The 16,158-nt window shown below is 42.9% G+C and overlaps 1 protein-coding gene across 4 annotated transcripts in view; it reads left to right on the top strand.

Annotated features, from left to right (window-relative positions):
- The first annotated feature begins 573 nt into the window (after window positions 1-573).
- The window catches only part of NOL4 (nucleolar protein 4), a 190,992-nt gene continuing 175,407 nt past the window's right edge, over window positions 574-16,158 (top strand). For 2 of the 4 annotated variants that reach the window (XM_035317859.1, XM_035317857.1), the window contains exon 1: window positions 574-1,049. In XM_035317859.1, coding sequence (XP_035173750.1) covers window positions 783-1,049 — 267 coding nt within the window. In that variant the 5' untranslated portion in view covers window positions 574-782. Of the gene's footprint in view, window positions 1,050-1,562; window positions 1,872-16,158 lie in introns of those variants that run through there. The other 2 variants (XM_035317858.1, XM_035317860.1) reach the window with 2 other exon arrangements.

Raw genomic sequence — 16,158 nt, 5'->3', positions numbered from 1 at the left:
GGAGAGCAGCTTGCCCTTCAGTGCTGCCTCCATCCTGCGCGGCGGGGCTGCTTTAGGGAGAGGCACAGCCCGCCAGGACAGAGACAGAAAGCCTTCGAGAAGGCTGCCGGGCTGGAGGAGGAGGGTGGGATTTTTTTTTTTTTTTTTTTTCTCGCCTTTTTTTTTTTATATATATCTATCTATATTTTATTTTTTTTCCCCTTCACCTGCGCTATCCAGGGTGAATCCGGGCGCAGCTGATGCGTGGAGAAGAAGCAGGACCCGAGTCAATATTTCCTTTTCTCTTCGCTGAGCCGAGGGATGGGATTTTAATTATTTATCCGCCCGAACCCTCTCCGGGCGAGGAGAGGCTGCCGGAGCCAGCGGGATAGTCCTGCCTCGCGCGATTATTGAAGGGACTCAGCACGTACCGGGGGAGGAAGGAGAAGAGGAGCCTCCACCAGCCAGCCCCGCTTCAGTCCAATAATAATAATAAAAAAAAAATCAAAAAACACACAAAAAAGAGGAGAACCTCGCCACTCCACCGAACAGACCGCTGCCCCCCACCCCCCTCCGGCCCCCCCCCGGCGCCCCCCCGCCCGGAGCAGCCCCACGACACACACACACACACACACACACACAAAAAGCAGCCGGGCTCTGCCTGCCTGCGCCGGGACCTCGGTGCCGTCCCTCCCCCGGCGGGGGCTGCGCGCTGCGGGGCGCACACAGGTGCCGGGCCCGGCCCGCGGGGGGCGCGCGTGTCCGCGGGGGTGCGCGGGGGCGCGCGCGGGCACCGGGAGACGATGGAGAGCGGCGAGCGGGACATGTACCGGCAGTTTCAGGACTGGTGCCTCAGGACTTACGGGGACTCGGGGAAAACCAAGACGGTGACCCGTAAAAAATACGAGCGGATCGTCCAGCTCCTGAACGGCTCCGAGTCGAGCTCGACGGATAACGCCAAATTCAAATTCTGGGTCAAATCTAAAGGCTTCCAGCTCGGCAACTCGGACGAGGTCAGTGGTGGTGCTGGAGGAGGGAAGCAAGTGCTGTACGTGCCAGTCAAAACCACGGTTAGTAGAGAATTGTCTTCCTTGTTCTATGTCGGCCGCTGCAGCCCGCTCCGGGAGCGAGAGGCAAAGGGGGAGCCGCAGCCACAGTTGGCTCCTTCCTCCCTCTTCCCCCAAGTCATCATCACCATGTTGCGTTTGCCTGTCACATTAGACACCGCCGAGCTCTTTGTGGTCCTTTTATTTAAAGCGAGCGCGCACCAAACACACCCCGCCGCCTCGCTGCCGGTGCCCCGCGTCCCCGGTGCCCGGTGCCCGGTGTCCCCGGTGCCCCCGGTGGCCGTGCGGGTCGGGGCTGCGGGCCCGGCCCCGGCTTTTGTCCCGCCGCCGGCCCCGGCCATTGTGCGGGGCAGGCAGCTGGCACAAAGCCCCTCTGCCTGCTCCGGGGGGTTTCCCCGGGAGAGCGGGGCTTTCGCCTGCTTTTTTATTTTTTTTTTCCCCTGTATATATATATATATATATATATATATAATTTATTTATTGTTAGACCGCAGCCCTCGAGACGGCGAGCAGGGGGAACGCGCCTCGCTGGCTCCAGAGCGCGGCTCGGATGCTGGTGGCGGCGGCGGGGAGAGGATGCTCAACAAAGGGAGATGGGCTCGCACATGACCGCACGCTCTATTTTGTTACTCTTCCTGGGATTGCGCGAGTCTCGCAGCCATAAAGCCCAAACTCCATTGATGCCAATCGGTAGCGTGGCATCCCCCGGCAGGCTCCGGAGTCGCGGAGCCCGGCGCGGGTCTGACAGCGGCAGGGTTATTATGCTCGGCGGTGGCAGAGGCTACAGATTTTCCTATGTGAGAAGATGGGAACTGTTGGCTCCAAGTAGGTTTTGCCTTTGAACTCGTTATTCTTACTTCTTGTGCTCCGGGTCACGCAAGCTAAGCTTCTTTTGTCTGCGTCTGGGGCGGTGGGGGGGGGGGGGGGGGCAGCTGAGAGAGGAAACCCGGCAATTAAAAATATTCCGGCTTGGGCACTGGGCTCGGGTGAGCACCGTTCTCTTTTTTATTTGCAGTGGCAGCTTATCCTGGCCCGCCGGGGAGGCTGGTGGGTGGCGCAGCGAAGGGGGCTGCTCGGGAAAGCGTTCTGGGCCTGGCCGTGACGTAGGCTGCTGGGGAAATCTGCCGCTGCCTGCTTCGCCCAGGGCACCGAGCTGGGCATTCCCAGGGCCTGGCGAGATGGGCCCCTTTGCCAGCACGGCCTCCTGGCCATGGGCAGGCTGAGGTGGGGGAGCCCTTTGGAGGAGGTTATGGATATGGAGACTGAGAGCGAAGGGGAAGCGCTGGAGGGAGCTTGTCCCCCCTCCGTGGCTTTTATTCACCAAGGCGTTCTAGGTGTGCCTATAGGGCTGGGTAATTTGGCAGATGTCTCTCCCACATTTAGGTGACTGATGGTTAATCTCGGACCCCAGCAGGTATTGTAGACCAGGTTTATTTTTCCATGCAGTTTCACAACAAATGGAAGTCACATAAAAGTTGTCGAAAACAAAAGTCTCCATTTAGGCTGGAATTTTTAAATATCTCTTCTGCTTCCTGGGATAATAATTGCAAAGAGCCAGCAGGAAAGACCTTTTATTCCTAAGACTATCCTTTTTACTGCAAGTTCAAAACTGTAAGCAAATTCAATGTTTTTATGAGTGAAATTACGCTGACTACCCTGCTAAATAAAAAGGCTATCGTTACTTTTATGAGGTGGAATTTAAAAATTAAAGGCTCTTCTGGGTCACTGAAACACAAGATTCACTGATGATCAGCTTGTTTATTTTCTCCCACCTTTGCCTGGCCATGAGAGCTTGGAGTACCTCCTTGCATCCCTTCTTCTATTTTATTTTCAGGTCAAATAGTCATTTTTTTTCTTTATTTCTTTCTTTCTTTCTTTTTTTTTTTTTTTCATTTTTCCATTGGAGATTTCAGCAAGAGGTTGGGCACCTTGCTGGTCCTACCTTTGTTCATCTGGAGGACCCTCAACTGTGAATACTAGTGAATGTCCCTATAAATGCATACATGTATTCATAATTGTATAGAAATAACTATATTTAGATATATAAAGCAACCAAGCAGGCATCATAATAAAAGCAAGAAAGGAAATTTAGCATGAAATATTCGTAAGCAGTTTCAGAATATCTGCACAATAGCTGAACAAGGACATAATACTCCTTATGGAAATGGTCTTGCATTTAGGAAAAAATCCCTCTTTCCTTCTGCTGTCCAGCACAGATCCATTGTCCAGCAGAAATAAGAAGAGGCTGTACTCAGCACTCTTACACTGCAGGCAGCTCTGAGAAACAAATGCCCTCCGAAAAACATGAAGCCAGTGTTGCTATCCAACTGCACAAGGCAGAGGAGATATTTCTATAGACCTATAGCATGGCAATTACAGGTGTGAACTTCTGCTAGGGCAGGGGCAGCGTGTGCCAGGTGCTGGGTGCTCCAAAACGCCCTGTGGTACGGAGCAGGGATGCAGTCCCTGCCCCAGTGGCAGAGCTCCTATTACTTAAATAGGGCCAGAATTTCACCCAGCCAGAAATGGTGTTACTGGGGGAAACATTGGCTTTTCACCGGACAGCAACTGTTGGTAAGCCTTTAACGCCTTTTCTCTTATTTCTTTGACTCTTACTAATTAGTTAAGAGTTTATTAATTTATGATCATTTAGAGACACCCCCACGTACTGTGATTATTATTTTTTTCTTATTGTTATCACGTACAGTTGAGCTTGTCTGGAGAGAGACGCAACTGGTAACAGGTCCCCGAACTGTGATTCCCTCCCTTGTCCTCTCCCTCTTCTGTGCATCACTTGATCTCACCATAGAGGTAAAAGTAATTTCAATTTAAAATTAATCACTGCTGGCAGCATGAGCGCTCCCTCTGCAATAACGGGATGGATGAAATTACAAGTTGGACTCTAAAGTCACAAGCTGGTCAAAAACAAGCAAATAATATTCAAATACTTTGTTAGGAATTATTCTCTCCTTGAAGCTTTAAGATTTGCTGCTCAGCTTTGCTGTCAGCCAGAGAGATTTGCTCCTGATGGTGCTGTAATCCACTGCTGCTGGTAATTAGACATCATTACTGCTGCGTTAAAGGGAAAGAGAGAAGGAGAGAGGACAGGCTGGGGCTAATTAACTACTTGATTCTAATGAAAGGAAGAGAGCCTGATAGCAACTGGGAGGTTGCACCGGAACAGGCTAGATGTACAACACAGACTTAATTGAAGCAAGGGTGTCTTGCAGCCTCACACTAGCTGAGGCTTGGTCTACTTTCCTGTTCTGTGGACGGTAGCACGCTAGGTTTTGTTCCGCCTTTTCCTTGCCTGGTTGGTAAGTAGCTCAGAATCACAGGCCTGCCTTAAATACCAAGTTTAAGCATACCAGCAAGGAGAATGCATAGATGATTATGTGCTGGCTTAATCTATTTTTGGGTATGGTCTCCTCAAGAGCAACAGGAACAAATCAATTTCTGAACGTTCACGTCCCTCTGTGGCCTAGGAGATGCACTGTTGGTCACCAAGCAACAACATCCCCTGCAAAACAGCCATTTTAGGTCCAGAGTGGGACAGCACACAGCACACTATTTGTATGTGCAACTCGGTGAGCATCTCACTTCTGCAACTTTCCAGATCGCTACCGTTACCGTCGCGCGTTTTCTTTCTTTACGCCCAAGCTGTGCTTTATGCGAATCGTGAGATGATGCCTAGCCTAGACACGCTGTATAAACGTGCTAAGCCAACAAATATGCCAAATGGCTGACAGCAATTGCTATCGGGTTTTGATGGTTGGTACTCACAACCCATAAGGAGGTGTGGAGCTAATATTACCAGTATAGTATCTTTTTAAGCTGTGTACATGGTTTTTATGGTGGATTTTTTTTTTTTTGTGCGTGTCTTTTCTGCATAGTTCTTAAACTGGAATTATTTTTTGATTGGCAATTGGAAAACAATTTTATTTTCACCACTGCTCTTTCTCTTGATTTAAGTCATCCATAGACCTCAATACGGTTCCTAGAATCAAGCTTGACATAAACATAAGGTACAAAATAATGGCCCAAGCTGTATCAGCAGGTTCTAGGCAGAACTTTTCTTTAAATAAGACGGGCTAAAATCATTGTGAGATACAGCTCTGATAAAGAATGTGCAATTAGCAAACTAGCAGAATATAACCTCAAACACCAGGCTTAGATTTTTTTTTTTTTTTGGTCGTTTTTCATTTGGAATGACTCCGCAGACTTTAATGAAATCCCAAGCCTAATGTACAAATTTTCCTGTGTCTTCTTTTATATTTTCCAACTGTAAGTGTAGAATGGATTTTCATTCAGAAACCAAATTTTGTTCAGTTTAGTTCAATCTTCAGATCCCCTAGCAGGGTCTGGTACCTCTTGGATTGCCGCGAGCAGAACAGGGAGGCTCTCCACGCACGTAGGGCTGTACTACTCAATCTGATTACAGGATTTAGGGCTTACAAATTATAGGCCAGTCAGTTCTGAGGAACAGGGTGTATCCCAGCCCATCTCTTGTTCTGTTAGTGGTGAAGAACAGTGGATGGGCATATGAGTTTATGGTTCATTTGATTTTATATAAATTACTTTGCTTATGAACAATAAAATATAAGAAACAGATCACTCTATAAAATAGCTATATGTCAAAACATGGTGCTTTAAATTATCTTGCATTTTAAATTATGTTCATTATTTGGGGGCATTTTATGGCTATCTGAAAATACAAAGCCTTGCTTCGTTGCATTTCTCTCTGGTTTTGTAGCCACTGATATCAAAAATGAATAAAAGGGTTTCTCAAATATATATTGGTAGTTCTGTAGCCTACTGAACTGCCAATGCATAATGGGAGCAAGTACCACAGAAAGGTGATGCTGAGGGTGAGCAGTAATTTGTCCCAGGGTATGGTTCTGCAGTAGTTTACAGTCCTGTTAAATGCACCTTCCAGGCTCAGCAGCTGTATTCAAGCCCTGCAGTATCTGTCCCGTTTATCTGCCAGCCGCATTTTCCCAGTTCAGCTCTCCAGAGCTTCGCCTCCCCCGGTTACCCGCAGCCTCCGTCGTGTCGTTTTCAGACCTTCCAATGGACTCCGTGGGGAAGGAGGCTGGTGAATCAGACAGATAGTGCTGGAAAATGGTCATAGCAGATGGAACAAAACTGGTTTAGTTGGCAACTCTTAATGTAGGCATTCAGCTCAGTGTTCCTGAATAAGGAGAATAGCTCCGTCCTGAAACCGAAAAAAATGTTAGTGGCCATATGTAAGATGCTATCTCCACACGCGTGTGCGCGTGTGACAGAGAGGCAACGGGAGAGGAAGATTTGAGATTTCGTGGTAACAATGTTGAGCTAGAATTTTCCAAAGAAACATGAGCCAAAGAGAGCAAATTTTTAAAAAGGGATTATTCTGAAGTGCTTCTGTAACACTAGTAAATACCATAACAAAAACTGCTAGATATATCCACCCCGTATGGTAATGCATACAGAAGAGAGGGGATGACAGATTCGGTGCTATCACCTGGTAATGGCCAGGGTTGTAGCGTGAAAGCCCAAGTCTCCCCAGTGATCGAGAATAAACACTTCCAGTTTAATATGCATGCTGCTGTGAAACCTTATTGAGGTAACAATGGACTTGCATCTTTGCTGTTCTTCCATAGCCTCTTGCCAGTGAAGCTGCATTGGATTCAGCCATGATGCAACGTGGTAGAGACTCTGTTTCACACACTTGCATGCTGACTGTCTTCAAAGGTAGCAAGTATTGTTTCTGTAGCTGCATGGCTGTGTGACGGGATGAGGGGGAATGGGCTAAACTTGCACCAGGGGAAGTTTAGGTTGGATATTAGGAAGAACTTATTTACTGAAGGGGTTGTTAGGCATAGGAATGGGCTGCCCAGGGAAGTGGTTGTAACCGTCCCTGGAGGTCTTTAAAAGACATTCAGATGTAGAGCTTAGGGATGTGGTTTAGTGGAGGACTTGTTAGTGTTAGGTCAGAGGTTGGATTGGATGATCTTGGAGATCTCTTCCAACCTAAATGATTCTGTGATTCTGTGATCACTGAGAGGTAGGAAGGCATTTTTCAGCAGGCTAATGCTCAAATGGGCTGATAGGCATCGGTACAATATAATGGTATGTTGTCTGATCTTTTAATGCTGATAGTTTGTTTCTTTCCCTAACTTTTGGGGTGTTCACCACTGTCCTTGTTCAATGCTCTAGATAGAAAGTAGATACATTCTGGAGAGACTACACATAAATACGCAGAAAGACTTCATGTAGAGAGGGCTTATCATGAACATGGGAAGAAGGCTATGTCAGAGTTAATGATTCAAACTTAATTTCACACTATGGGAATAAATTAAAATGGGCTCACACCAAACCATGATGTTTGGTCTGCTGTTGGAGAAGGCAACTAGCGGCTGTTGGTTTTGGTCTAATGGAAGTGATTTGGGTCCTGATCTTCCCCAGTACACATAGTACAGCTGTTGAGAGCTTGCTGCTAAAAGAGAAACAAAACAAGCAGGACTAATATTGAAGAGAGATATAAATGTGGTAAATTTGGAGAAAGATCGTGAGCATGCCAGAAAACATGGATCTCCAGGTGGATCCTACCAGATTCTACAACCTCCCGTGCACTGCAGAGCATCACAGGAATCCTTTTTTTCTTTGTTGAGTAGGTGACCCTGATCAACACATTGCCCCAGATGAGTAGAGCTTTACAGGATATAAAGGATGTTTTGCTCATGTATATGTAATTTTTGATCTGCCAGAAGCCTCTCTGGCTTTAAAATCTCAGGAGGAGATGATATTTGCTGGTGCATGGGAGTTGTTGGCATTGCCCTGCAGAAGCAGTGAAGGTGATTCCTGTAGCTTTCTTAAATTACTTTTCTGTTCTGTTTAAACAGATGAGCCAAACAACCTTACATTTCCACTAGCAAGGTATATTTTAATGGCTTGTGAACATAAAATATCCAGGTAGGCAAGAAAGACTCGCTACAAATTATGGCATTGGACATTCTTCCAGATGCAATGGACTTCCTTATAGACAATCATCTTAAGCAAGGGTAGTTGTTCAGGCTTCTAACTGCTTATTCAATAATTTAGCAACCTGAAAAACCTCACATTTACTGTGTGCATGTGCAGGGATTAGAGCTAGTTGCTGAAATTGAATTGTAGGATTTGAACCATTTAGTTGTATCTGTGGATGCTTGTCAACTTAAGGAGCTATCTGTAGCGAACATTTTACACAATAAATCTGATCTATGGCAGCCTTAACCTCAAGCAAACACTTTTTTTTTTTTTTCTTTTTTTTTTTCCCAGAAATAAATATTTTGTATAGACTCAGAAGGGCAATTTTTATTAAATGACATACTTGAGCCTAGGATGAAACTCATTCAGCCTTTTTGACTTGAGCTGTAATTAGGCTCCTCTAGGAAATGAGAGGTTATATATCTTATATTCTAATAAGGCCGGTGTGTCTGAAGGTTTTGTAAATTTTGTTACCCCAAAGATTTTAATACAAGAAGGGATGGATACTGTAATATTTTGACTGTATTCAAAGGAAAAAAAATCAAATCAAATCAAATCAAAACAAACAACAAGAACAACAAAAAATACAGATTACATCACTTGTACTTAAATAACTTTCAGCTCTAACTCACCATACAAATTTTAAATTAATAACTCTTTCATTGTTGCCTGCAGACTTAGGCATAGCTCTAGCAATACAGCCAAGTGAATTTTGTAGAAGACTTTTGTTTAAGGCAGACTCAAAGCTGGAGTGGCTGCCACTAAACCATGACTTGTAGGCTAAAGCATGATCTGTAGGCTAAAGCAGCATTGTCTTGGCACATGAGAAATCAGATGTTTGAATTAACTAATGATTATTGCCCTGACCTGATAGATAAATAACAAGCAAGTAATTACACAATTATTTGATACATCAAGAGAAGAACAGCTAAGGTATGGCCAAAGGTTTCAGCAGACAGAAAAGACAATCAAACAGGATGAAAAGTTTTCACAAAATCTCATTTTTTTTCAGTGGATATCTTCTTTGTGGTGGGTAATGAGGAAATGCCTATTCTGGGTTTACATTTCTTGGGGAATGAAACTGAAGAATTGTCAGAAATAGAGAAATAAAGAAAAAGGTGATGGTGAATTGAGATATTAAATTGCAGTACACCATCAGAATTAATACAAATCCAAGAACACTGGAGAATTCAAGAATGAAATAACCAAAATATTATCAAAATATATTATTTCCTACTATATATGGTGATGGTATATGAATAATTAGAAAAATCTATTATTAGAAAAAAAAAAATAGTGGGAAAATAGTTGGTAGAAATAACTGACCAGTGAACCATACTTCAACATCAGAAAAATAAATCATTAAGAAAACCATTAAAAATAGAGTTGTTAAGTGACAATATGAAGTGTACTTGGTTGATGCAACTGGTTTAGATTTTGGAAGGGCCAGTTATGTTCCTCTTACCCGTCATATTCAGAAGTCTTCTAAAGGTAATTTTCAGGTGAAAATTTACTTCTGGTTTCTTTCTGAAATGAAAACATTCTGATACTGACTTTACTAAAGCTAGGTTGAAACTTTGGCTGTGATGACAATCTAAAGCTGGTGAAAAGTTGGGAAGTGACTTAGAGCTATACAAGTGCAGTCCAGTGTGCATGCACACACAGAGAGATATATATGAAGTATACAGATAAAACCCAGACAAATAAAGAGGTTTCAACACTGGATGGAGATGCAAATTAATTAGGTTAAGCAAGTCAAGGAAGGATTGGGAAGGAAAATAGAAATATCATAACAAAGGACAAAAGGAGAAATCATGGCAGGCAGAACTCCCTGCAGACCATTGCCAGATAATTTACATTTTATGCCACTGTAACACTAGCTTTTTGAAAGGAGTGGAAGATTTCAAGCTTTTCAATCACATTTAAAATGTACAGATTTAGCATAATATCTCAAGGGAAATATTTAGGAATAATTTCAAACAAATCAATAAGTGAATATCTTCAATAAGCATAGCAAGGGCAATGAAAATCAGCATTGGGAAAAGGATAGAGAATGATATTGAAAACTTCTCATTCTTCTCATTAATTAAATGATATGTCCTTGCCTTTAATAACATGCTTAGTGCATTTGCCTCATCTCCAAAAGGTCAAGACAGATGAAAGGTCCGGGGAATGTAACTGAGCTAATTAAAGAAAAGGGGTACTTCCAAATGAAATATATTTTAATTGGTTATACCACACAGAAAGATGAACATTAAGAGAAAATGCACAATAGGAAACAGAAAAGATACAAAAAGGTAGAGAAAAGTTGAGAGAAGTGGTGTGGCGTAAACACTGATCAACAACAGATAGAAAATTCTGTACCCACCCTTTTTAATCCTATTCCATTCTAGTGAGATTTTTGACAACTATCTTAAAAGGTAAATTCAAGGCTAGGCCATTGTTTTATAGCTTTTAGTATTGGGGTTGGAAGGTCATTGCAGCCTCAGGAGAAAGTCTGACCGCTTCAGCCAAAATCTCTTCCTAGGAGAGTGATAGCTCCATGATTCTTGTAAGGATGCTCTTTATGTCCGATCAGCTTTGCTGACCCCAGCAGAAGCAAGGACAAGGTCACGTTCCTGCCCTTCCTCCTCTGTTCCCCTGGGAGCACCAGCACTGCTGATGACACTTACCTGCAGCAAAGCACCTTGCAGTTACCTGGCGTTATTTATGCAGCAGCTCTCTGTGCACGGGTCCATACAGAGTTTATTGGTATGTATACTGACCCATACGGTCAACACAGGGAAAGACCCGTAGAGTGTGGTGAAATCCCAGCATTTTCCCATTCCCTTCCCCTTTGTACTGAATTTTAGTATTGCTGCTGGTCTCAGTCTTTCTGCTCTTGCTTCATGTCTAGTTGTATTAATAAGTTTTAGGTAGGTTTTCTTATGTTGGTTGACGCTAGCAGAGGAAAATAATTTGGTTATTATTGTACAATTCAATTAGATGCATCACATTTTGCTTAGGGATTTATTTGTTTATTTGCTGATTACTCTGAAACATCTTTTATAGACTCCTTTGGAGACTGGGACTAGATGGTTTGTTGGTCACTTTGACAGTAGCATTTCCTATGGCTCGTTGCTGTAGGGATATTACTGCCCTGGAAGAAGGAAGGAGACGGGCATGTTTCAGAGCTCCAGCACTATCCTATGTGGATCAGTGCATGAGATCGCAGTGATTTACATGGAAAGTTTGCAACTGACCACCTCCATTTTCCCATTTACTCCACGTGTGCTGAGAAGGAACATGCTGAGTTCACCTCTGTATTTTTGCCTACTCGTGCAAGCATTTTTTTGTTGGTTCTTGTTGCAATTATTAGCAAACTCTTACTGTGGTGGGAGGAAAAAGGGAAGGAAAAAAAAAAGTAGAATTATTAGAGAATTAATTGCAAATATGAGAGGAATTGGCTCTTTCAGGTGAATAAAATTTCTGAAAGATTTTGCTTTTGACCAGCCTGACCATTAAGAATGGCAAAAATCTAATTAGGTGACCTGTCCCACAGCAAGTCTCAAGACGCAGCAGTGGAAGAAAATAAAGAATGTAACTCATTCTCTTCTCCCTTAATCTACACAGTCATATATACATATATATTTTAATGACATCTTTTGATAACCTTTATCTTTTTATATCTTGAGGGTTCAGTAAAGCCCCAAAGCTACGGTTGCCATAATACAGAAGAACTCTGTCTGGAGTGTCTGAGCAAACAGCTCAGCCGCCTTTTACTGAATACTCTATTCCAATGCCAGGCATCCATCTAAAACCTGTAGTTCAGACAGACCCTGTTCTAGTTACCCCTTTTTGTCTCAGTTTGGGACTATCCCACAAGGAGGCAGAGTATAAGTTCTGCATGGATGCGTCAGCAAAAAACAGAACTTCTCAAAGAGATGTGTATTGGAAACTCATTGGACTGTGACACTTTTTTTTTTTTTTTTTTGGAAAACCTACACAAATCCTCCACTTTGTTCCACCAGTGCAAAACGCCTGGTTATCATTGTTTTGTGTAACTGAGAAATAGGTTTAGCATACAGAGAGCTGTCAGGGAGTTATGTTTATGCCAAAGCAAATGATAAAACAATAGAAATTAAGCTAGTTCTAGAACTAAAGCTGGTTAAAATAAAACTACTTCCTTTCTTGTTGCCCTTCTGTATAGCAAATTCTAATGTTATTCTCTTCAAATCAGCCCAATTTTGGCAAGATATACTGGATATTGAGGAAACAGTGGAACTGAAAATATTCTTTTACTTGTATTCCTACTTGAATCCTACATTTTCAACTTGAACCAAAAGAGCTGTTTTCAAAAACTGTGTTAAAACAAATAATAATAATAAAAAAAGCTTTCTTGAATAGGAGAAAGCACGTCAAATTTTATTAGTAGCGGTAAGTAGAACATGTTAATTAATAGAATTCTAATGAACTGTGCCTTCTCTGCTATTTACCTCTGAACTTTAATAAATTTACAGGTAATTGCCTGATTTTTATTTATTTTTTTTTTTATAAATTTGATTCTTAATAAATGTTAAGTCAGGAAAATTTTCAGATATACAAACTTCAAAAATTTTGACAAATTTGCTTATATCATGTTTGCTGTAATCTGAAAGCAGGGAAATAAACAATGCTCTTTGTAGAAGGTTACGTGAAAATATTCAAGCTGCATTAGCGGTTTGTCTGGTGGATCCAAAGAGTGATCTACCAGACCTACAAAAGAGCTGAAAAACTGTAGCTGTAGGAAGCTGGAAGGAGTCAAGCTGGTGAAATCCAAGAGCTATGAAGGACCACTTCTGTCATCCTAAATGTCATGGGATAAAATCCCCTTGTGGGACATGACAAGCAGAAGGCCTGTGAAACATTTATTTATTTATTTATTTATTTTAGCACAAAGACTATGCTCCTGTTTCAAAGGCACAGTGCAGTCCTTCAGTAATGCTTAGGTTTTATAGTGGCCGGTGTCTGGGGAAGGAACCCACCCCAAAAGCACCTGCCCTGTGCACTCAGTGCCCTTGGCAGTCCATACCACTTGACTGGGTGGCAGTGGCTGGGTTTGCAATAAAATATGCTCAAAGTTCCTCCATTTGTAAAGAATCTTTTATCTATACCTGCTAGCCCTTTATGCCATTACATGTTCCAACATTATAGACCAGTGCTTGATAAATGTATAAAAGTGTTTATAAAGCTTATGAAAGTACATATGAAGGCTTAATTCCAGCAAAGCCAACGCCAGCTGTAAATACTGCTAGAAGCAAGCTGCCCCCACCTCCTTAGTTGTGATACAACCTGCTGCAATGCTGGGGCTGTGCTCATCACCCCAGACAGCTCTCCACTGCAGAAGTCCTCAGATTCTGACTGTTCAGGGAAGGAGCCTGATCTTAGTCCTTTAAACTCTCCATATATTTAAGTACGTTACAATTGTGTATCTCTCATCCTTTCCCCTCCCCAGCTAAACATATGCAACCCATATGCTTATCCTCAGTCACACTGTTGAGGTAGTTCGTTGGCTTGTTTTTAAATATTCTCCTGTTTCTATGGATTTTGCATTAGGACATGTACTATGGGGAGAATTCACACCTCTTTCCCTTTTCCGTGTCTCTTTGAACTATATTTACATTAGAGAAGAGCTGCTTCTAATAAGACTGAAAGAAAAGCGAGATGAGAGAACAAATGTGGTAAAGTGTTAAAGCAAATAGCGGATAAACAAACTTTCACTTAATAGCTCCCTGTGAGCTCATCCTAATGAAAGTAAGTCAGCTTTGGGAGAGGTGGAGGCTGGGGAAAGTAAAGTCAGCTTGGAAACTGCATATTACAAATTTCACAATAGCAATAATAAAACTAATGAAATAAACTAGGTAAAGTAAGGACAATGCTTCCTGTTAATTTGGTAATAAGACAACTATTGATCTTCAAAACCAGTATTTATGCAACTAAGCATAGCTGTTGGCCACCTATAAATACAGAACAACCTTAAGATACTAATCGTCTAGCAATTCAAACTGCCTGGAAAATGTGAGGAAGATGAAACAGATTGCTTTTTTTTATTACATTTTTTCACTGAAATTTCATTCCAGCAGAATTTAAAACAAATTCTGTGTATCCTCCCCAGTATTCATTTTGAATTGGATCTTATTAGTCAACATTTAATTTAATGAGTATCACAGAAATGATATAGCAGAAAGTAGTTAAACAGAATGTTGCTAGGCTCTAAAAAGCTTCTCTTTATACAAATAGGCAAATAATGAATAGGTGCTGGCTATTCCTTGCAATGTTAATGTGAATATGTTCACCATGGTACAATAGCCCCAATATCTATCTGATGTCTGCAGAGCTACACATTTTTCTTTAGTCCTTATTATTTGTCTTTGCTGCTGGAGATTATTATTTACTAATAGGCACAGGACAGTTTTTTTCCTTATGTTGCCTTTATTTCCAGACGTCAAGGCCTGCTGTTTCTCATTCTGAATTCCAATCCGATGGCAGGTGCCAAGATTCAAATGTATATTATCTATGGGCAGTAGGATCAGCACATTTGCGTAACATCAGCTGAACTGCACCACTCACTGTGCTGGCTGCATTTTAATATTTCTAATCTTTCTTTGGAAGGCACGCTATTTTGGTGAGCAACCAAATGCAGTCTAAGCTGTGCACAAGAGGAGATCTACAAATGGTTTTCTAAATGTAGGCTTCTGTAAAACCAGAATTAGAAAATAAATAAATAATAAAACAAACAAACAAACTCAAAAACATGTAACTGGAGTACCTATTAGGTTCAATCCACCCACAACCATCTGGAGCAATAAGTTATCTATCTTATTTATCTAAACAAAACTTTGGACATGACATGAGCAGAAATGTGGTGAATAAGTTGAGCTGAAATAATTTGTACCTTAATGTTTTCAAATGTCCAAGACCAGGAGGACTGATTTTAAGAATTACTGAATGACATTACCATAATACTGTGAAATAGACCATTTTAAAGGCAAAAACTGTTCCCGCTACTGTCAATATCAAAATCCCACTGACTACAATAGTAACAGGATCGGTCTTTTAAGTAGCAAACCATGCTTTAAAAAATCAATACTTCAATTTCACGAGGTAATATGGATAGCGGTATAGTTGCCTATTCTCAGACACCGTAGTTTGCGGATTTTATCTCTCTAATAATACAGAGGTTCAGCACCTGTCTTATGAATCACAGAGAGGAAAGGCATAAGCCGTTTCAAAGCCGTCCCACTGACCCTGGCCGAGAAAGCTCTCCAGAGTCAGTGTGCCTCCGACACAACCTGCTACTTCACGAGAGAAACAGTGTACCTCAGCGCAGGTCTCCCCGAGGCACTGGTGGCAGGAACTTCCCGCTGTGACCCATCCCACTCCTCCGCAACGCCCTGAGATGGATCAGCTTTTCATCTCGAAACAAACTGAAAAAAAATACTGGCAGCATTTTTATTTTTCTTTCACGTTTCATGTGTGGCAGTGTGGATTCAAAACCGAGCTGCAGCCCATGCATCACACAAACAAAAGATCCGCACGGGTTTTGGCAGAGGGAGGCACAGGCCCTGGGGAAGGGAGAGCCTTTGTACCCGTGGTGTGCCCGCTCTCCAGGAGCCACCAGTGCTCTGTCTCGCTCCTGGCGAGGCCCTGCAGCTCGCAGGGATGCTCGAAGCAGAGCCTCTGGGGCTTTGGGGCACGCCGGGCCCCAAAATCTGCCTCAGCTGGTGGCTGAGAGGAGGAGTTACCATGCCCCGAATCGGGGCTGGCGAGCTGGGGGAAACTGGGGGGGAAAGCTTTGATATTGAGCGCTGGCGAGGCGAGGCGCGAGGCGGGTGACTGTGACTCCATCGGACATAATGAGTGCACCGGTTCAGCAACCGGCAGACATTTCCTCCACCCCTCCCCCTGCAGCCATATGGTACAGTAAACAACCACCACAGGGTGTGTTTTTTTTATTTATTTTAATTTTATTTATTTTATTTTATTTTTTTTCTCCCCCACCCCGGCTGCCCCTCGGGGCTGGGGCGAGGCATTTTCTTCCTCCTCCTCGTCTTCCTCATCCTCCTCCTTCCTCCCCCGCCCCCCC

The sequence above is a fragment of the Oxyura jamaicensis genome, chromosome 2 (genome assembly GCF_011077185.1).
Source record: "Oxyura jamaicensis isolate SHBP4307 breed ruddy duck chromosome 2, BPBGC_Ojam_1.0, whole genome shotgun sequence".
NCBI classification, from domain to species: domain Eukaryota; kingdom Metazoa; phylum Chordata; class Aves; order Anseriformes; family Anatidae; genus Oxyura; species Oxyura jamaicensis.
This window is presented reverse-complemented; position numbering and strand designations above follow the sequence as displayed.